The following is an 18,264-nucleotide window of genomic DNA, read 5'->3' as shown; positions in this document are numbered from 1 at the left end:
GCTCTTTCTGCTCCTCGTACTCCTTCCTGCCTCTGGCCATGCATTAGGCATTGTTCTCCCAGTTTGCAGAGCACGCCGCACATAAACAAGATTTGCAGAAGGGCAAATTCTCCTGCCCCTTTGAAGCCGGCCTCTTGCGCGGATGGGCGAGAAGGGGGATGAGTTAAGTGACGGAAAGCCCGAGGCCGGGAGGTGCCAGCTACTATCAGTTTTGCACTCCGTCATCTCACCTTGCGATGCCACTCTGCCTTCTACAGCCACCAGATGGCTGATGCATCATATGAGTGACGAGGGCAACGCCGTTGGAGGAGATGCCGGGGACTGGCTGATCCCCCGGCTCAGGACCAGCTGGGGCTCAGTGCTGCCTGCCATCGAAGGCCCAGCTCCGCCCGGTTGGACTGGGGTCTCCTGGAAAAGAGGACTCTTCTCCGATGCTCAGAAATGGCCTTGGCTGTATCCCAGCTGCAGCGTGTCCGCGTCGCCCAGAGCGCTCACTGCATCTGCGGCTTCCTCCGCTAATGAACCTTTTAGAAATCCTTTCAAAGGGGACTACAAAGCGCTTCGACGCTCTTCCCCTCCTGGAGCGCAGCCCCCCGTGAAGTAGGTCAGGACTGAAAGAGAGGGGAAGTGGGTCTCTGGCCCCAAGGCCCTCTCTGGGAGACGCCAGACAAAAGGGAAGACGCTGCACACAGCACAGGATTTGCCCATGGGATTCATTGCCACCGGACAGCGGGCTCTTAAGAGGGTGAGATGCAGCCATGGTATGGGGACTGCTGGCCTCCTTCAGGGGCACTCCCCCCACGCAGAGAGGCCGAGGCTGAGCAAGAGCTGCTCCTCGAAGGTCTGACGGATGAGCTTGTGGTAGAGTCAGGATCTGAGCAGGGGGCTTCCCGGATTGCAGCTACCTTCCATTACTTCCCATCACCTACAAGTAAGGAAGCCAGTCTCCGGGCGTCCCAGAAATCAGTTTCCCTGGAGGAAGTGGCTGCTTTGGAGGGGGGACTCTATGGTATACCGGAGCAGACTGACGGGCCTTCCCCTAGATACAGCCCCCCCCCCCACACACACACACACACACACATGCCTCTCCATGGTAAAATCATTAACTGCTCCCGGTTACGCATACCCACTCCTGGGACCAAGTTGGATGGAACGCTGGATTTTATCAGCTGCTGGATGTTTATTCTGTTGTTTATATTTAAGCAGGAACTGTTTTATTAAGTATAGTTATTATACTTTATTGTGATTTAACTGTGGTTAGCTGCCCCGAGACGCAAGTGAGGGGTGGGATAGAATTTATAGGAAGGAAGGAAGGAAGGAAGGAAGGAAGGAAGGAAGGAAGGAAGGAAGGAAGGAAGGAAGGAAGGAAGGAAGGAAGGAAGGAAGGAAGGAAGGAAGGAAGGAAGGAAGGAAGGAAGGAAGGAAGGAAGGAAGGAAGGAAGGAAGGAACCAACCCACCAACCAGTGACTGAATGCACAAACAAAAAACCAAAATTTTACCCTGCTGAGGTCCATCCCCAAAATTTTACCCTTCTGAGGTCCACTCTCCTCAAGCCCCACCTCCAAATTTCCAGGAATTCCCCAACCGTGAGTTGACAATCCTACCTACAAGCCTTTCCCAGGGTTGGGCATCTTCTCTGGTCCCGGGCACCCAGGAATGTCTACGGTAGGGCATCCTGTCCCACCTGCCCCCCCAAGCCTACCAACATGATGTCTAGGGATGCCAGTCTGCAGGTAGAACCTGGGGAACCCCTGGAACGATAGCTCATCTCCAGGCAACATAGATCCGCTCCCCTGGGTTCCCACTTTGGTCCGTCTCCACCACAAATCCCTCCACCCTGGCTCCATCCCCAAAGTCTCCAGATATTTCCCAGTCCAGAGCTGGCCACCGTAATGATGCCTCTGTGGGGCAGGTGATGGAGTCAGGTGGGAAATTCTGGAAAGTCGGCCAGCTGCCCCCAGGACTGCCTCCCAGGAGAGGCATTTTCTCTGGCCCTCCCCTATTTCTTAGTTGCTGCCCCTTCTCCTGTTGCACAGGCTGTGCTTCCTAGTGCCGCTCTTGAGCCAGTTTGGTGTAGTGGTTAGGAGTGCCGACTTCTAATCTGGCATGCCAGATTCGATTCTGCACTCCCCCACATGCAACCAGCTGGGTGACCTTGGGCTCGCCACGGCACTGATAAAGCTGTTCTGACCGGGCAGTGATATCAGCGCTCTCTCAGCCTCACCCACCCCACAGGGTGTCTGTTGTGGGGAGAGGAAAGGGAAGGAGACTCTAAGCCGCTTTGAGCCTCCTTCAGGTAGGGAAAAGCGGCATATAAGAACCAACTCTTCTTCTTCTCCTTCTCCTTCTCCTTCTCCTTCTCCTTCTCCTTCTCTTCTCCTTCTCTTCTTCTTCTCCTTCTCCTTCTCCTTCTCTTCTCCTTCTCCTTCTCTTCTCCTTCTCTTCTTCTTCTCCTTCTCCTTCTCTTCTCCTTCTCCTTCTCTTCTCCTTCTCTTCTTCTTCTCCTTCTCCTTCTCCTTCTCCTTCTCCTTCTCTTCTTCTTCTCCTTCTCCTTCTCCTTCTCCTTCTCCTTCTCCTTCTCCTTCTCCTTCTCCTTCTCCTTCTCCTTCTCCTTCTCCTTCTCTTCTCCTTCTCCTTCTCCTTCTCCTTCTCTTCTCCTTCTCCTTCTCCTTCTCCTTCTCTTCTTCTTCTCCTTCTCCTTCTCCTTCTCCTTTTCCTTCTCCTACTTCTTCTTCTTCTTTGGATTCCCAAATTCAGAGGCAACCTGGTCGAAACTCCTTGGCTTGAGCCTCTTGCACTAATTCTCAAAAATTAGACCAATCCATCCTTGGGTTTCGCAGCCGTAACTGAAAACCAAAGTTGTTCCAAACAAACAAACAAACCCCACATCAATAAAATGGCAGATTTCCACCCCCTCCTTCGGGTAAATCCGATTCCTTTTCCCAAGCATTATGCCTCCTTTCGCGTGCACACCACAGGAGTTGATGCTGCCTCTGATAACCCACAATTCTTTGCTTAAGCCAAACAAAGCAATGTGTTTTTTCAATTGCCTCTGACAAAAATCAGCATTTCCTTAATCGGAGCGGTGTGATGTCGGTAAGATAGAGCTTATGGATCCCAGACTTTGGGGAGAGATCAGAAATGAGTGTTTTTTTGGGGTGGGGGAGAAGCAATCAACAAACAGACATTTAGGCTTCCAGCCAGGTCTCAGATATTTAGTGACTTGCTGAGATGTATGAACTTGTTAAGGTAAAGGTAAAGGTATCCCCTGTGCAAGCACCGAGTCATGTCTGACCCTTGGGGTGACGCCCTCCAGCGTTTTCATGGCAGACTCAATACGGGGTGGTTTGCCAGTGCCTTCCCCAGTCATTACCGCTTACCCCCCAGCAAGCAAGCTGGGTACTCATTTCACCTACCTCGGAAGGATGGAAGGCTGAGTCAACCTTGAGCCGGCTGCTGGGATTGAACTCCCAGCCTCATGGGCAAAGCTTTCAGACGGCTGCCTTACCACTCTGCGCCACAAGAGGCTCTTATGAACTTGTTACATGTCTTATTTATTTATTTATTTTATTGACTTCATCTATAGCATGTTTTCCTCCTCGGGGGACGGGGGGACCTAAAGCGGCTTACGTCCTTCTCCTGTCCACTGTTTTACCACCCCGTGAGGTAGGTTAGGCCAAGAAAGTGTGCCGTGATCAAGGTCACAGAGTCCACTTCCATGGCTGAGCGGAGATTTGAACCTGGTTCTCCCAGTTCCAACCACAACCCTGCCCCGGTCCTCCATGTCCTCTACCCTTCTTCTGAGGAGCTTGAAGCTGCCTTTCTAGCCTCAAGCAAACCCTGCAAAGTGTAGATTCAAATGGGTAGCTGTGTTGGTCGGAAGTAGCGCGATAAAATCAGAGTCCAGCAGCACCTTGAAGACCAACAAAGATTTATTCAAGGCGTGAGCTTTTGAGTGCAAGCACTCCTCCTCAGACTGTCTGATACACAGGTAGTTCTTCATCCAAAGCCTGCCTGCTTGCCTTCCTTCCTTCCTTCCTTCCTTCCTTCCTTCCTTCCTCTCTCTTTCTCTCTTTCTATTCCTCTCTCTGTCTCTTTCTGTCTCTTTCTCTCTCTCTCCCTCCCTCCTTCCTTCCTCCTTCCTTCCTTCCTTCCTCTCTCTTTCTCTCTTTCTGTCTCTTTCTGTCTCTCTCTCTCTCTCTCTCTCTCTCTCCCCCTTCCTTCCTTCCTTCCTTCCTTCCTTCCTTCCTTCCTTCCTTCCTTCCTTCCTTCCTTCCTTCCTTCCTCTCTCTTTCTATTCCTCTCTCTTTCTGTCTCTTTCTCTCTCTCTCTTTCTCTCTCTCTCCCTCCCTCCCTCCCTCCCTCCCTCCTTCCTTCCTTCCTTCCTTCCTTCCTTCCTTCCTCTCTCTTTCTCTCTTTCTGTCTCTCTCTCTCTCTCTCTCTCTCTCTCTCTCTCTCTCCCTTCCTTCCTTCCTTCCTTCCTTCCTCTCTCTTTCTCTCTTTCTATTCCTGTCTCTTTCTGTCTCTTTCTGTCTCTTTCTGTCTCTCTCTCTCTCTCTCTCTCTCTCTCTCTCTCTCTCTCCCTTCCTTCCTTCCTTCCTTCCTTCCTTCCTCTCTCTTTCTCTCTTCCTGTCTCTTTCTCTCTCTCTCTCTCTCTCTCTCTCCCTTCCTTCCTTCCTTCCTTCCTTCCTCTCTCTTTCTCTCTTTCTGTCTCTTTCTCTCTCTCTCTCTCTCTCTCTCCCTTCCTTCCTTCCTTCCTTCCTTCCTTCCTTCCTTCCTTCCTTCCTTCCTTCCTTCCTCTCTCTTTCTCTCTTTCTATTCCTCTCTCTTTCTGTCTCTCTCTCTCTCTCTCTCTCTCTCCCTTCCTTCCTTCCTTCCTTCCTTCCTTCCTTCCTTCCTTCCTTCCTCTCTCTTTCTCTCTTTCTGTCTCTCTCTCTCTCTCTCCCTTCCTTCCTTCCTTCCTTCCTTCCTTCCTTCCTCTCTCTTTCTCTCTTTCTATTCCTCTCTCTTTCTGTCTCTTTCTGTCTCTTTCTCTCTCTCTCCCTCCCTCCCTCCCTCCTTCCTTCCTTCCTTCCTTCCTTCCTTCCTTCCTTCCTTCCTTCCTTCCTTCCTTCCTTCCTTTCCTCCTTCCTTCCTTCCTTCCTGGCAGACTCAAGCAGACTTTGTCTCAGCCAAGCCGGACAGCCTGACGCTGAGGAAACGCAGATCCTTCAGCAAAGAGAATAAAAGGTCAGGAGTAATCCAAAAGGACAGGCTGAGTGGATCTGTGTGTATATTGGGTTTCACGTCTGAAATCCAGTCGTGATAAAGCTGATGGCTTTGGAAACATTGGCTCTGATTAATGAAAACATGGCTTGTGTAGACCGCGGGTTTCATACTTCAAACGATCGCTGGGATTAGGAAACGACGGGGTGGGGGAGAAGGGCAGGGGACGGGGATGGCTCACTCCTATCGCATCCCAGGAAACGGTGTTGTAAAAGCCGAGAAGGAAAGGATTTCCAGATTGGGGGGGGGGACACACACACACAAGGACTGGCGATGTGTGCACGACAAATAAATTAGGCAATCAAGAGGCCGTTCACACCAGGCCAGAAGCCTGGCTACACACCCTGGGGGTGTGATTTGGGGGTGTTGTGCCTTCTCTGCGTCTGTTCTAAAGCTGTCACTCAACGTAAGAAATCTTAAAGGTTATTACTCTGAATTAACTTTTGCAGATTACACCGGGTCTCACTTTGGGATGCCAGTCCCCTGGTGGAATCAGGGGATCCCCTGGAATTCCAGCTCCTCTCCAGACAAAAGAGATCAGTTCCCCTGAAGGAAAGGGCTGCTTGGGAGGGGGGACTCCGTAGAATTGTGCTCCACTGAGGTCCCTCCCTGTACCAAATCCTGCCCTCCCAGTTCCACAATTAAGAATTAAGTTCACTGATGAAGTAAAATACGAAAACGAGGTTTTATACCTAGGAACCTGTTCTATTGTTTGGAAATTTTTTTTGCCATCGCCAGCTTGAAAATTGAGGCAGTTTTCCAGTCAATCAAAAGATCCCCTTTTCCCCAGGGGATCTGATCTCTGTTATCTGGGGGTCAGCTCCAATTCTGGGAGATTTCGAGGTCTCACCTGGAGGCTGCAGCAAACAGGAACAACCTGTCAGGATAGTGGGGAAGCCAAAAACCCGAAGCAGCTGTCAGAAAGGGTCCCCAAAATGAAATGTACTTTAATAATCTAGATTTTATTCTAGAACATGCACCAATATTGATTGTAGCAATGACAAAATGTGAACCAGTTATGACTACGTTTTCAGATTAATTTTTCTTCAGTGGTAGAGCTTACAACAGAACAGTTAAAATGTTCATAAGTGTATACATGCATACATACATACCAGCTTGGTGTAGTGGTTAGAATTCCATATGTCTAATCCAGTGAGCCGGGTTTGATTCCTCACTCCTCCCCCACATGCAGCCAGCCGGGTGACCTTGGGCTCGCCACAGCTCTGATAAAGCTGTTCTGACTGAGCAGGAATATCAGGGCTCTCTCAGCCTCACCCACCTCACAGGGTGTCTGTTGTGGGGAGAGGAAAGGGAAGGTGAATCTAAGCCACTCTCCTTTGGGTAGAGAAAAGCGGCATATAAGAACCAACTCTTCTTCATATGTGTGTGTGTGTGGTACAATATGATGATGATGCTATCAGTTTAGTCGTGTCCGACCCTTGGCGATTCTATAGGAAAGTCTCCGCCATGCGCCCCTGTCTCTGACTGCTTCTTTCAGTTGGTCCATGGTCATCCCTGTGTCGGCTTTGATCGTGTCGAGCCAGCGGATACTTTGGCGACCACGTTTCCTTTTGCCGCTGACCATGCCAAGCATTAATGATTCTTCTAACAAGCCTGATTGCATGATGTGTCCAAAGTAAGTGAGCTTCAGCCGTAATATCTTGCCTTCTAATGACCTAGTTGGTTTGCTCCTCTCTAAAACTGTCTTGTTGGTAGCTTTGGCTGTCCGTGGTATTCGCAGCATTCGTCTCCAACACCAGAATTTGAGCGCATCGATTCTCCTCCTGTTTATATGAGATATAAAAGTCGTAAGTTCCTAAATGGAGGCTGGCAGCTGTAGGTAGCACCCCACCAATCACTCACACACGCACCCTGCAAAGAGCAACACCAGTCAAGTTGCGGGAAGAGCTGTTGTGGTTGTTGTTGTTGTTTCAATTTATTGCCTGCCTCTCCCCAATGGCTCGAGGCGGGTTACAATGTCTTGATAAAACCCCAATTTGTTGTGGTTATGTGCGAAGTCGTGTCCGACCCATCGCGACCCCATGGACCATGATCCTCCAGGCCTTCCTGTCCTCTACCATTCCCCGGAGTCCATTTAAGTTCGCACCTCCTGCTTCAGTGACTCCATCCAGCCACCTCATTCTCTGTCGTCCCCTTCTTCTTTTGCCCTCGATCGCTCCCAGCATTAGGCTCTTCTCCAGGGAGTCCTTCCTTCTCATGAGGTGGCCAAAGTATTTGAGTTTCATCTTCAGGATCTGGCCTTCTAAAGAGCAGTCAGGGCTGATCTCCTCTAGGACTGACCGGTTTGTTCGCCTTGCAGTCCAAGGGACTCGCAAGAGTCTTCTCCAGCACCAGAGTTCAAAAGCCTCAATTCTTTGACGCTCGGCCTTCCTTATGGTCCAACTCTCGCAGCCATACATTGCAACTGGGAATACCATAGCCTTGACTAAACGCGCTTTTGTTGGCAGGGTGATGTCTCTGCTTTTTAGGATGCTGTCTACCCCAATAAAACCCCCTTAAAACAGACATAAAATAGCAAATACATTACATCCAAAAATCCCTGGGGATAAAGATGCTGTGGCAAAAAAACCTAATAATACCAGACCTAATAATCCTCCCACTGATACATCCAGGAGGGGGAGGTTGATCGAGTGGGCAGATGGCATTCACTACCGCCACTCCTGCAGGGGAGGCCACAATCTTCCTTGCTGCCCAGCCTCAACCAAAGACCTGGAGGAAGAACTCCGTTTTGCAGGCCCTGCAGAACGCCAAAAGATCCCGGATCTTTCTGGAATTTCCAGAGCTATATGGGCATCCCTGCCCACCCCCCACCCAACCTGCAGGGCAGTTTTGATTGGCAAGATTGGCTTTGGGTTGGGGGAGAGAATATTCAAGTCCTTCCGCCACTGACTGAATCTGGGATCCTGTGTCTGCAGATGAGGGGTGTTCAGGGTCTCCTCTGGCTGGCCCTTTCACGGCAGACCCCCTGCCCAGACTCGCCCCGTCCCACCCACCCACCCACCCACCCACACCCCCGTCTCTTGCCACAGAGTCCTGTGCTTCTTGGGACAGCAATTTCAGAGCCTGCAGCTGGCCTTTACCTTGGGACCCCCTGTCTATATGCCAGACGGGCAGCTCTCAGTCTGCAGAGCCAGGGCTATTTTTAGTACAGCTAGAAACCATTCCGGAATCTGGAACACACAACTGAAGAAGGGAACTTAAGAAGATGACAGATCTGTGGCCTCACCTTTGGTGGGGGGCGCCTCTGGGACTTTGTCCAAAGCTCGTGTGTCTCCCCACCACCACCACCACTTAAGCCTTGATTTATTAACAACCTACGAGGGGGGGGCAAATTGTTCTGGAGATTTGTTGTCCCGTGTTGCCCGAGAAGGTGAAAGGAACTGCGGGATCCTCCGGTTTGAGCCAGTCACAGAAGAGCCAGAAGAGGGAATCTGTTCCGTTCCTCTTGGAATCCAGTGCTCAGGGGGTGGGGGATCCCAGTCCTTGCTGTGCGTGGAAGATCTGGGGGATTGGAAATCTAGGATTTTGGAAAATAACAGAAATAGGTCCTCAGGATTTATTATTATTATTGTGACTACTATTAGTAGTAGACTTTAAAATTCACCCCTCCCTGCGTAGGCTCGGAGCAGTGTACAATGTGTTAAACGTTCACTGTAAATAGCTTCTGATAAAACCATACTACAATAAAACCATTTAAAATTGTCGTTCTCAATGCCCCATATCCCCCCCTTGACCTTGTTCTAAGCCTTGTTATCATTAGTCCTCAACCCAAATCATGCCCACTCCCAGCTCTACCCCCAAATTCTCCTGGTATGTCCCATCCCAGAGCTGGCAGTCCTAGGATTTTGTAGGATTTCCAGTGGCCCAGGGGCAGAGCCTCAACGTCCTGTGTAGCTCGAAGGAGTGGCGTGTATCTCACCCAAGGAGTTATGAAACCAGAATAAATAGCAACAACAACAAAAAACCAGCCAAAGCAGTAGTGCAAAATCAGCTTAATGATACCCATGTGCTTAACTTGCGCACTGTGTAGACATCATGGTGTTTGGATCGCTTTGATCCAGAACTGGGGAACGTTTTGTCAACAGGCAGCCGAAATTCTACACAGCTTCGTGATCATTTGCTGCTTTAGGGAGGCCTCAACAATTCAGTGTGACAAGTAACGGGAGATTAAAGCAGGTGAGGATTAACTCCTGGCCAGGGACTGAAGGAAGCCGATAACCTTAATCCAAAATGCAATTCCAAAAGCCGGGTGCCAAACCGATTAGACTCCGTCCAGACCCACACTGGCCACAGAGGGCCCACATAAACCCACATGCTCCAAGAGCCCCCCTGTCCCCAGTTTGCCTCTTGGAGAGATTTGGGGGTCTGTCTTACCAAACGGCCTTATTATGTCGTTGTCTGCTCATAGAATCATAGAATCATAGAATCATAGAATCATAGAATCATAGAATCATAGAATCATAGAATCATAGAGTTAGAAGGGACCTCATAGGTCATCTAGTCCAACCCCCTGCACTATGCAGGACACTCACATCCCCAATCGCTCATCCACTGTCACCTGCCACCCCCTTAAGCCTTCACAGAATCGATCTCTCTGTCAGATGGCTGTCCAGCCTCTGTTTTAAAAATCTCCAAAGATGGAGAACCCACCACCTCCCGAGGAAGCCTGTTCCACTGAGAAACCTCTCTGACTGTCAGGAACTTCTTCCTGACGTTTAGACGGAATTTCTTTTTAATTAATTTCATCCCATTGGTTCTGGTCCGTCCCTCCGGGGCAAGAGAGAACAACTCTGCTCCATCCTCAACATGGCAGCCTTTCAAATACCTGAAGATGCTTATCAGTTCCCCTCTCAGTCATCTCTTCTCCAGGCTAAACAGACCAAGCTCCCCCAACCCTTCTTCGCTCATCTTGGTCTCCAAACCCCTCACCATCTTTGTTGCCCTCCTCTGGACATGCTCCAGTTTGTCAACATCCCTCTTCAACTGGGGCGCCCAAAGCTGAACCCAGTAGCTCTAGCTGTTGGTCATCTGTCATCATTTCTCCCTCTGCTGCCTTCCCCACCCCACCCCCCCACCCCGGTCTCCAGAAATTGGATCTTCAAGAAAGGGCACAGCTCAGACTGCTGGATGGGGCTCAATTCTCTAATAATTACCCCTTCATCTGCAGACAAGGTTGCCAACTGATCTTCAGGCCACAGAGATCAGTTCCCCAGGAGGAAAAGGCCACTTTGGAGAATGGATCCTTGGGGGTCATGCCCCACAGATCTCCCTCCCCCACCTTCTGCCTTCCCCAGATGGCACCAACAGCCACCCAGATGTGTGTTACAGGCAATCAGCAAAGGGGGAGATTATTCTTTTTTGTGAGCTCTCTCAACCCATTTTTGGCCCTGGCCTTCTCAGGTTCCAGGTCCCCAGCAGTGGGCTGGATCAGTGAGCACAATCTGCTAGGCTAAGAAAGGCCTAAGCCAGGGGTAGTCAACCTGTGGTCCTCCACATGTTCATGGACCAAAATTCCCATGAGCCCCTGGCAGTGTTGGCTAACTGTACTTGACATCCCAAGTCAACTATACTTGGGGCTCACATTGTTCAGTCTGTGGCCCCCTTCAAATCTGCAAGGGCCTCCCCGGAGGCCATCTAGCCCCTCTTGAGAATGGCTTAGATCAGGGGTAGTCAACCTGTGGTCCTCCAGATGTCCATGGACTACAATTCCCATGAGCCCCTGCCAGCATTCGCTGGCAGGGGCTCATGGGAATTGTAGTCCATGAACATCTGGAGGGCCACACGTGGACTACCCCTGGCTTAGATAGATGGTCATTCGCCATGCCCATGCACGCCAGCCGAGAGGAACGTGCCCATCCCAAGAGATTGAACTCCTAGGCCTGGAGCGGGGAGGGGAGGTTGAAAAATAGCTAGTCCAGCTGCGGCCAAACAAAACCCAAAGTTTTAAGAAACAAAATTGAGACAGACATTGATTTGGAATCTGTAATCAGGGTAGCCACTGCCAAACAGGGCTGTTGGCGCACGCAGAATCTCAGCTTCATGTCTTGGTGCGAGATTTATTGGGAGGCATGTATGTGGAATGCCAGCTTGGGGGCAGAAAGAGGAGGAATGATCAAATGGAGCTTCCCAAGTTCTCATTCCTCCACCTCCAAGACAGCATTTTGGCCCTTGTTAATTCCTGGTACCCGCATGCACATTAATGCTCCTACCCCACACTGCCTCTTGGCAGGTTTTGTGCCTTGATTTGGGGTGCTAATGCTGCCCTCCTCTCTTTGACGCTTGCTCAAGCTCTCTCTGGCATGAGAATTGAGAGTCGGTCTCTCTCTGTCTCTGAAGTTTTTTTTTTTATTATTATTATGTGGGTGTCTCTGCCACCGCCTTGGCAGAGCATCAAACGCTATTTGTGTTCTTATTCAGAGGCTGGCATGAAAGCAGAGCGAGAGTGTTTGGGCTTCCCACTTTCGCAAGGTGATAAGGACGCAATCTCCCATCATCGCGTTCTAACAAGGAGGGCGGGGAGCCGCCTAAGAGCCCCTGAAAAAGATCCCCCGGCCTTGTTTAACATGAAAAGGGTCCGAAGAATTCCACAAGCTGTAAGCTCTAGCGAGTGCCGGGGCCTGTAAGAAGGCTTCTTGCCCCCCACATGGGCATGGCTGGGTGGAACGACCTATTTGAATGACTATCAAGTCACATCCAACTTCTGGCGTCCCTGTGAATTCATGACTTCCAAAAACATCCTTGCTCAAGCCTCGCAAACTGAGGGCCGTGGTGGCTTCTAATCCTTCTCCTGTAGGGCCTTCCACTTTCCCCAGTTTCCCCCCAGTCTTTTCCAGCGGGACTCTTGTCTTCTCGTCATGTGACCAAAGTACAATGGCCTCCGTTCTAGGCCAGGCTTCTTCAACCTTCTCAGCCATGGAGGAGACCCCGAAATAGTTTTTCCAGGTTTTGAGCAGCCCTGGAAGTGGTCAGCTGGCCACGCCTCCCTGCCACACTCCCAGAAGTGACACGTCACTGGAAGTGACATCACCACCCGCATTAAGAGGCAGGCTTGAGGAGGAGTGGGGGCGATGTATAGGAGGGTAAAATCATATTTTTAAAATTATTGTTCTGTAAAGAAAAGCTTAGTGTACCAGACAGAAGGCCCAGAAATTTGTTCTTGACTGTATCTGATATGTTCTATTCTCAAGGCCAGAGACAACTGTCTATGGGCCCGCTAGGGCAGCATTCCCTACCCCCGGTCCGGGGACCGGGACCAGTCCTAAGATCAGTCAGTACCAGGCCGTGGCTCCTCGCCAGCTGCTGCCTCGGGGGCTGCCCTGCCACTCTGCCGCTGGCTCACCTTTTGTGCTTTCCAGCAGCCACCATGGCTGGGGCTCCCCCTCGGCATGGCACTACGCATGCGCCTCAGTGGGCAGCGGGAAGTCAAGGGCACCAGCGGGAAAGCAAACAGAGCAGGGGCTCGTGTGGTGGCGACGTCCCTCGACAAAAGACTACCCCTTGGTCCTCAGTAAAATTGTCAAGTGTTGACCAGTCCCTGGTGGTAAAAAGGTGGAGGACCACTGCTCTAGGGTGTTCCCGTGAGAACCCTGGCTGTTGCATTCTGTACCAGTTGCAGGGATAAGGGTAGGTCCACAGAGTGAGTTACAGAATTTAAATCTAGAGGTGACCGCTGCATGGATCACTGTGGCTGTGTGTTCTGGGGCCAGGTGGGGTGCTACTAAGGTCCTCCAAAATGTCCTCTCATTAGTTAACTTGCTCCGGTCTTGCAAGCCATAGCAAAAGCAAATTGAAAAGGGGTCTTGGCTAAATTTGGGAGCCCGTCTCATGGTTCTTACCTCGAACAAATCTCATTTTCACATTTACAGATTCATGTACGACACCATGGGGGGGGGGTTGTTGTTTTGAACAGGCCATTAGAGTCCCAGATAATCTCTGCGCTGTGCAGATGCAAGGCCTCACCGCCTGTCCCAGGTGTTTGCCACTGATTATCGGCTCTGTTCTTTGGACGTTATCGGAGGAAGGGACGGCTGCCGGGGGGCCTGGTCCTCTCACCCTTCCTATTACTACCTGTCAGAGGCCCAGGGTGATCTCTGAAACTGTACAGTCATTTCAGAAGCGTAGATAGTTTCTGACAGCTGATCAAAGAGGCGCACCAAAGGCCTGATAAGCAGGGATGTGTTTGGGGCGCTTTTAACTTTTGAGAAAACTCCGGCGGCGTTTGCATTTTCGTCTGCTCCCGCCCCCGCCGCCCCCCCCCCGCCGCCCCCCATCCCGACCTCGGCAGGCTGGCGAAAACCAGGCCCGCTAAAGCGCTACGTATTCGGTTACCTAATTGCGGCCTGAATTGCATGCCATCCCCGTGCCAAAACTGGAACTGTAATCTCATTCCAAGCGGGAACGATTTCAAGTAAGCCTCCGCAGGAGACGTGCCGTTTAATAGACATGAATAATTTTAATTTGTACTTTGAAGTGATCCGGGGACCGCCATCTAATCTTTGCATGCAGTCAAACACCACGTCCTATTTTTGAATTAGGAAACAACTGCAAATTAAGAGAATGGTTTTTGGTTGTTGTTTTTTTTTAAGTAGTCTTTCTGGTTTATAGTTATATAGGTTTTCGCTCTCTCTCCAATCGCCTGGCATCTTCCAGTAGTTTCAGAGAGAGGCTCTTACTACAAACGTCCCGATTTTCCAGGAACGATCCCTGTCTTCTGATCCTTCATCCGTCACTGTCTCAATTTTGGCTGATTGCTTGTCAAAATTTCGACAATGCAACTTGTTGCTAAGGGCCTTGTTCTTCAGGGATCCGGCCCCTTTCTTCTGTCTCTGTGTGGTTCTCTACATGCTGTTTCTTTAGCCTGAACGGTCCTGTATTTTGACCGCGCAGCGTCTGTTCCGAACAGTCAATGCTGTTTCTCAGGTTTATCTTCACTAGAAAGAGTGGACATCTCTTTTGGCTTTTGAGTCAGCTCCGGAGAGGCTGCTGTAGAGCCCAGTAAACGAATCCGGTGCACAGAAGAGAGAGTTAAAAACTATCTGAAGAACATTGTAATAGGGAAAGGTCTTAGGGGGAGAGTTGAAGGGTTCCTACAAGGGAATCCCTGCTTCCCCCTGTGCCATTGGCTGGAGGAGATGTGCCTGAAACCCTGACCTGGACAGCCTGCCTGGCCAGATCTCATGAGGCCTTGGAAGCTCAGCCGGGTCGGCCTGGGTCGTGACTGGATGGGAGAGATCCACGGTCACCAAGAAGAGACAGGCAGGGCAGGCCACCTCTGAACGTCTCTTGCCTCGAAAAGTCTGTGGAATCACCACAACCTGACAGCACTTCCCACCCATGTGCACGCATTTGCCCCCTCCCCTCACTTTCTTTCTCTTGCGCTTTCTCATCCTTTCTCCTCCATCTCTTTCTGATGTTCTGGGAAGCCAACTTGATCTTAGCTGTAGAGTTACTGTCTCTGAGCACGGTGCTAGGCCGCTTCCAAAAAAATCGTCGGATAAAATCCCAGGATAGGGATTGGGCATGCCAGCACAATGCATCGCTGTCTCATGCATGTGCTGCGCATGTTCAAATGACAGTGCTTTAAAAACCCAAACAACTTTCCCCCTTATGTGTGCTGGGGGAATTCCAGGTATGCAGGAGACGAAAATCAGCAGCAGGGCAATTGGGGGCAGGAGTAGACCTAGGTGGAACAGTCGGGCTTATTTTTGCCACCAGCACTTGACCTGGCTGGCTGCCCCCTCCTTCGGGACGGATCGTGGTACAGTCTCTGGGCCAAGCTCCAATTGAGGTCACTCGCCATTGTGCGTCGTGTACCACAAAATCGGACAGGCAGAACTGAGAGGTGTGATCTCTGCTACGGTTACCTTTGTGAGGATTCTCTGTGCTCAACGTTGGGGGAACAGAGAACATTCCAAAAAGAATAGACACCGGACGTAAATTTTACAAATGCGTTGACTGTTTACAGGATAGTGCAAGAGAAGAGGTGGGAAAGACATTAATTTTTCTGCTTGTCAGATAATTTCTGGAATCGGCCGGGCTTGGTGAGTCAGAACCATTGCGTGTGTTAGCAAAATGTACACCTCACGCACGCTGTTTGTATCTTCAACTCCCGCCATTCTGCCTATCCCGTTCTTCTCTTGCTCTTCCTCAAGGCAACATCTCCCCTTCATTTGAATCTCACAACAACCCTGTGATGTAGGTTAGGCTGAGAGAGAGGCTAAGGCCACCTAATAAGCATTATGGATGAGTGCGGACTTGAACTCAGGTTCTAGGGCAAGGGTAGTCAAACTGCGGCCCTCCAGATGTCCATGGACTACAATTCCCAGGAGCCCCTGCCAGCATTTGCTGGCAGGGGCTCCTGGGAATTGTAGTCCATGGACATCTGGAAGGCCGCAGTTTGACTACCCCTGTTCTGGGGCATCCTTTTAAATGTTATCCCACACTGCCTTTCACGCCAACCAGCTTCTGGCTGCCAGCTAAGGATTCCCAGCGGGCCAGTCTCCTCTCAAGGCCCCCAAGAGCCCCCACAACCACTTTGCCTTCAGCAAGATGGCTGCCATTCACACATACCATCCAGGCCCTGGGACTCTATAGGCGGAATCCCCCCCGAAACAAAACGATTCTTAGTCCTCATGCATCCCAATGCTGGGCGGAGGGAACATATTCAGCTCTTTTACTGAGCTCAGCGGGACTGCACTTTTGCTGGATCTGCACCGCCCCCCCCCCCCAACCCGTGTCTTATGTACTTAGACCTCCGGGACACAAGGCTACTTCCGTTCTTCTGTCTTCCGTTCCTGTTGCATCTCGGAGGTTCAGGCTGGGAGCTTCGTGGGCCAGTCAGTCTTTCTCTCCATCTAACCTACTTCACAAGGTTGTTGTTGGGGGATTCAGATGGAGGAGGAGAGAACGATGTCGTAGGTTACCTAGCGGAGGAAATTGAGAGGAAATAGTCCCAAATGAATGAAATATCTCCCAGATTGTTCCCTGAAGCTCTGGTCCTGTCGGCCAAGCCGACGCCGCCCCCCGCCCCCCCCAACCGTGGTTCGGCGCTGTTACCAACCCCGGGTTCTCTTCTTTGTCTCTCTTAGGTGCCTTCGATCGGAGCATGACCCTGCTGGAAGTCTGCGGGAGCTGGCCTGAGAGCTTCGGTCTCCGCCACATGTCTTCCATCGAACACACAGACGAGGGCCTTAGGGAGCGGCTGGCCGACGCCATGTCCGAGTCGCCCAGTAGGGACAGAGTGGGATCTGGAACAGGTACACAGAAGAGGTGTGATCAGAGATCACATACGTCTCTCACCCAATGGTGATTTCCTTTCACTCATTTCTAATCTTGATTCCCCCTGGCCCTGTGAAGAAGCCCTGCCTTCCGCTGGATTTGGGGGGGAGGAGGGGGCGGGGGGGCAGATGGGATTGCCCCATGCCTTTCTGTCAATATCGGTTGTGGGGCTGGGAGGAGGGTGAGGCCAGGAGGGTGCCGTAGGACCTCCTAGAAGGGACCCAAGAGGCCTGGACAGGCAGGGGAGGGCTTTCTGGTGGGATGGTGGGGGTGAGGTTAACCCTTGCATCTCATACCTCTGTCACCCTCATTTCCTCCCAGAGAGCTAATGTCAGCCTCTTGAACCAGGTAGGAGACTAGTCCCCCGCCCCCCTTGCAACTCTTTCATAATCTCCAAAGCAGCAGCTAATTAGCATTTTTATTTAATCAAAGTGAGAGATCCTAATCACAAATTCAATCTCTGGTCATGCCTCTTTTGACACTAAAGGAGGGGTTGAAGCAAGTAATGAGCGTCTTGGGATGGGGTCACCTATTTCTCAGGCCTGGGAGGGTCACTGTGCTCGGATCTCAGCTGATGTTCTCAACTCCTGCTTGGGAAGTATCTGGAGATTAGGGGGTGGAGCCTTAAGAGGGTGGGGCTTGGAGTGGGGAGGGACCTAAGTAGGGTGTGATGCTATAGGCTCCACCCTCCAAAGCATTGGTAGTCAAACCGTGGCCCTCCAGATGTCCATGGACTACAATTCCCATGAGCCCCTGCCAGCGAATGCTGGCAGGGGGCTCATGGGAATTGTAGTCCATGGACATCTGGAGGGCCGCGGTTTGACTACCCCTGCTCCAAAGCATCAGTTTTCTCCGTTGGCTGGAGATCAGTTATAATCCTGGGAGACCTCCAACTCTCACCCTAGTCCAGTTTCTTCCTCTGACCGGTAGCCCAAGTGGCGTAAGGAATCCATGTGTCGCCCTACTGCGCGGCCCAATGTTTCAGGAGCTGGGGCTGGGGCGGAGCAAGGGGGTTGCCTTTGCCCCTCCGGCCAGCAGCACGTCAAAGGGAAAACGGGTTTAATCTTGCCATTCCATACCCCCCTCACTCATGTTCCACTGCGGTTTCCCAGTGGAACAGGCTTCCTCGGGAGGTGGTGGGCTCTCCATCTTTGGAGATTTTTAAGCAGAGGCTGGATAGCCATCTGACGGAGAGGCTGATTCTGTGAAGGCTCAAGGGGGTGGCAGGTGACAGTGGGTGAGTGATAGGGTTGTGAGTGTCCTGCATAGTGCAGGGAGTTGGACTAGATGATCCAGGAGGTCCCTTCCAACTCTATGATTCTATTAGTCTACATTGCGCCCTCTGATGAGACATCACTGTCAAAAGGCCAATGTGTGTGAGGCCTGCTGATTATCTCCCCTACATGCGCACGCACACATGCGCACACACACACAGGGTGTTTCTTCCCATTTCCACCTCTTTGGTTCTCCTTTGAGTGAGAGAGCAGCCCATGGGGACATGAAAATAAATATTTGCATTTTTAATAAGAGTGAGGGTTACATCCTCTGGGGAAGCGCTCTCCCAACTAGCCCGTGCCTCTCCCTTTCTGCACACCGCACCAATGTCACATGCCCCCCACACGTGGGGGGACACAGATCCATTGTGACGCTTCAGCTGAGGGCCGTTCAGAGTAATTATCTGCCTTCGACAAAGTGCCGGC

The 18,264-nt window shown here is 51.2% G+C and overlaps 1 protein-coding gene across 12 annotated transcripts in view; it reads left to right on the top strand.

Annotated features, from left to right (window-relative positions):
• Positions 1–18,264, top strand: part of BCAS3 (BCAS3 microtubule associated cell migration factor) — a 631,049-nt gene that overhangs the window by 582,744 nt on the left and 30,041 nt on the right. For 8 of the 12 annotated variants that reach the window (XM_077311257.1, XM_077311251.1, XM_077311253.1 and 5 more), the window contains one exon: positions 16,375–16,542. The exons of 1 other annotated variant lie outside the window; for it this stretch is intronic. In XM_077311257.1, the coding sequence (XP_077167372.1) occupies positions 16,375–16,542 (168 nt within the window). Of the gene's footprint in view, positions 1–6,764; positions 6,881–16,374; positions 16,592–18,264 lie in introns of those variants that run through there. 3 more of the 12 variants (XM_077311250.1, XM_077311249.1, XM_077311255.1) reach the window with 3 other exon arrangements.

Source organism: Paroedura picta, chromosome 15, assembly GCF_049243985.1.
Source record: "Paroedura picta isolate Pp20150507F chromosome 15, Ppicta_v3.0, whole genome shotgun sequence".
Classification (NCBI taxonomy): domain Eukaryota; kingdom Metazoa; phylum Chordata; class Lepidosauria; order Squamata; family Gekkonidae; genus Paroedura; species Paroedura picta.
This window is presented reverse-complemented; position numbering and strand designations above follow the sequence as displayed.